General features: G+C 64.2%; 1 protein-coding gene across 1 annotated transcript; it reads left to right on the forward strand.

The window, feature by feature from the left end:
- The first annotated feature begins 377 nt into the window (after positions 1-377).
- Positions 378-2915, forward strand: AMSG_11577 (ALG-2 interacting protein X). Its single transcript, XM_013897122.1, has 2 exons — positions 378-568; positions 776-2915. The coding sequence occupies exons 1-2, from the start codon at positions 455-457 to the stop codon at positions 2411-2413; spliced, it is 1752 nt and encodes a 583-aa protein (XP_013752576.1). The 5' UTR covers positions 378-454; the 3' UTR covers positions 2414-2915.
- Positions 2916-3056: the final 141 nt, after the last annotated feature.

The following is a 3056-nucleotide window of genomic DNA, read 5'->3' on the forward strand; positions in this document are numbered from 1 at the left end:
GGGGGGGGGGGGGTTGAGGGTATATGTGTAGAGGGGATGAGGGGAGGGGAAGGTGTACCTTCATAGGGTTTGACCTTGGCCTTGGAGTTGCAGCACCCCATGGCCGTGGAGAAGTGTAGTGACGGGAGCAAGTGGGGAGGTAGGCGTAGTGGTCGGGACGAGGGGAGGAGGTGGCGGGGAGGGGAGGGTGGTGGAGGGAGAAGGTGTGGTGATGCACCAGTGAAGCAATATGATGATGGTTATTGCTTGAACTGAAACTGAATGAAAGGCAGTGGTGGCCCGGGGGGAGGGGAGGGGGGGGGGTTCAGGTTTTTGTTGTATTAATAATGATTGGCTTGGACGGTTGTGGTGGCAGGGGGTGGGGGGGGGGGGGGGGGGGTGGAGGGGGGCTGTGACGGTGGCTGTTCGGCGTTGGCCGTCACACACACACACCCGTCGACGACACACCGTCACCATGGCCTCGGCACCTACCATGCTTGCGTTCGACCTCAAGCGGACGGACAAGGTTGAAATGGGAAAGCCATTGCGGGAGTATATTGCCGCACACCATGACACAGTCTCTCCCGATGTATGTTACTTGCCTATGCCTGCACCCGGGTGGGTGTGGCTCTCGGTCGCACGTGCGGTCGGGTCGTTCGATGGCCGGAACGCCGGCTCCATGGGATGTGTGGTGGGCGGGAGGAGGGGGGGGATGAGCATTGTGGGGAGCGAGTACTCATGGTAGGTTGTTGGGGATTGGTTTGGTGTTGCTGGGGGTGGGGGGGAGGGAGAACAGGAGTTTGTGGAGGGTTACACCATTCTACAGGCGCTGCGCGAGTCGGTGCGGACGGCAGACGCGTCGGAAGCGAGTGCGGAGAAGATTATCAAGTACTGGGCGCACACGTGCTTGATGGGCCCGCGGTTTCCATTTGGGACGGGAGACCTCGACGTGACGTTTGTGTGGTACGACCCGTTTAGGTCGTCGCGGTTCTCGTCAAACGCGCTGGCGCTGGAGCAGGCGTCGGTGCTGTTCAACTTCGCGGCGGTGCATGGGCAGATGGGGGCGGCGTGCAACCGGACGGAGCTTGAGGAGATCAAGAAGGCCTTTGCGCACTTTCAGACCGCGGCTGGCGTCTTTGCTTACCTCCGCGAGCACCTCGTGTCGCAGCTGGACACGCCGGTCTCGCCCGAGTTTACGCCCGAGGCGCTCAAGCTCGGTGAGAACCTCTTCCTCGCGCAGGCGCAGGAGGCGGTGTACGAAAAGGCGGTGAAGGACGGCAAGTCTGACGCGATTCTGTCGATGGTGGCGCAAGGTGCGGCCGAGTTCTACGAGCTGGCGCACTCTGCGGTTTCGTCGTCGGTTCTCGATGGCCAGTTTCATGTCTCGTGGAAGAACCACCTGCAGATGCGGATGCTGGTCTTCCGCGGCGCGGCGTGCTACCACCAGGGCGCGGCGCAGGGCGGCAAATGCGAGTACGGCGTCGAGATTGCGTTTTTGTACAAGGCCAAGTCGTACGTTGCGACCAAGACGATGTCCAAGCTGGTGCGCGGAGTGCCGGCCGACATTGCGGACCTCGTGAGGCGGCTGCAGGCGCGGATCGAGGCGCGGCTGGCCGAAGCCGAGTCGGACAACGACAAGATCTACTGTGAGGCCATTCCGGAGGCGAACCGGTTGCCTGCGGTGAAAGGCAAGGCGCTGGTGAAGGCACTGCCGCTGCCCGAGGTTGGCGACGTCGACGTGCCGGACCTCTTTGCGCGGCTTGTCCCGATCCACATCTACACGCAAGTCTCGATGTACTCGGACCGCGTCGAGTCGCTGGTGCGGTCGCTGGCGACGCAGATGGACGAGGCGTCGGATGTGGCCAACTCGACGCTGGCGTCGCTCAATCTGCCTGCGGCCATCGAGGCGCTGGATGCGCCGGCAGGCGTTCCGCCGGCGCTGGCGTCCAAGGCATCGACGCTCAAGGCCGAGGGCGGGGTGGCGGCTATTGCGCAGTTGCTGGAGACGCGGCGGATGCTGGCGTCGATGAACGCGGACATCCGCAAAGCATCTTTGCGGTTCTCGACAAGGAGGAGGCAGACGACTCGGCCATGCGGGCGCACTACGGCGCGCGGTGGAACCGAACGCCGTCACGGACGCTCACGGCCAAGCTCCGCGAGGAAGTCGGTAAGTTCTCGGCGACGCTCGACTCGGCGCGTGAGGCCGACGCCACGGTCGACGCCAAGTATGATCGCTCCAAGGAGTTTATGTCGACGCTCGAGCTGCCTTCGTCGCAGCTCGGTGCGCTCATTCCGGCGTCTTCGGACCCGGAGCTGGCGGCCTCCGAGGTGGTGCGCTCGCTCATGGGCGCACTCATCGAGATCGACACGCTGCTTAAGGAGCGCGGCGCGACCAAGGACAAGCTGCGGGCAATGGCGGCGGGTGACGACGTGACCCAAACGCTCGTCGCCGAGTCGGCAGTCTCGACAGCCGAGGAGATCTTTGAGCGCGAGCTGGCCAAGTACGTGCCGTTTGAGTCGCAGGTGGCCGAGTCGCTGGCAGCACAGCCGCAGCTCATGGCCAGTATTGAGGCGCTCAACGCCCAGTTTGTGGCCTCGCGCGAGTCCTCGCCCGAGCAGCAGGAGCGCGAGTCGCTGCTTTCCAACCTTGACACTGCCTTTCGCGACTTTGTGGAGATTAAGGCCCACGCCACAGAGGGAGTCGCTTTCCACACGCGCATCCAGGAGCACCTGCTCACGCTGCAGACTCGCGCCAACGACTTTGCCTTTGCCCGCGAGGCCGAAAAGGCCGACATCTTGCGCCACTTTCAGTCGCAGGCCGCAGGCGTCCAGGTCGCCAACCCGGCAGCGTACCAGCAGCCTGCCTACGCCCCGCCCGGCGGCTTCCACCAGCCGCCGCCCGCCGGCCACCACCCGGGCGGCCCTCCTGCCGGCCCGCCGCCAACCTGGGACGCTCCGCCGCCGTCGTACGATGCCCCTCCACCGTCGTTTGGTGGTCGCTGATGGGCCGATGTGTGGATGATTGTAAAGAGATTCACTGTGCAAAGACTGTGTGGTAGTCGTGGCGGGGGGGGAGG

This window comes from Thecamonas trahens (assembly GCF_000142905.1).
Source record: "Thecamonas trahens ATCC 50062 unplaced genomic scaffold supercont1.124, whole genome shotgun sequence".
Lineage (NCBI taxonomy): Eukaryota > Apusomonadida > Apusomonadidae > Thecamonas > Thecamonas trahens.

Excerpts from the sequence above, each read along its gene's own strand:
- AMSG_11577 (XM_013897122.1), top strand. The coding sequence starts at position 455 with ATGGCCTCGGCACCTACCATGCTTGCGTTCGACCTCAAGCGGACGGAC. Across the intron at positions 569-775 it reads ATGACACAGTCTCTCCCGAT|GAGTTTGTGGAGGGTTACAC; the intron begins GTATGTTACTTG and ends GAGGGAGAACAG.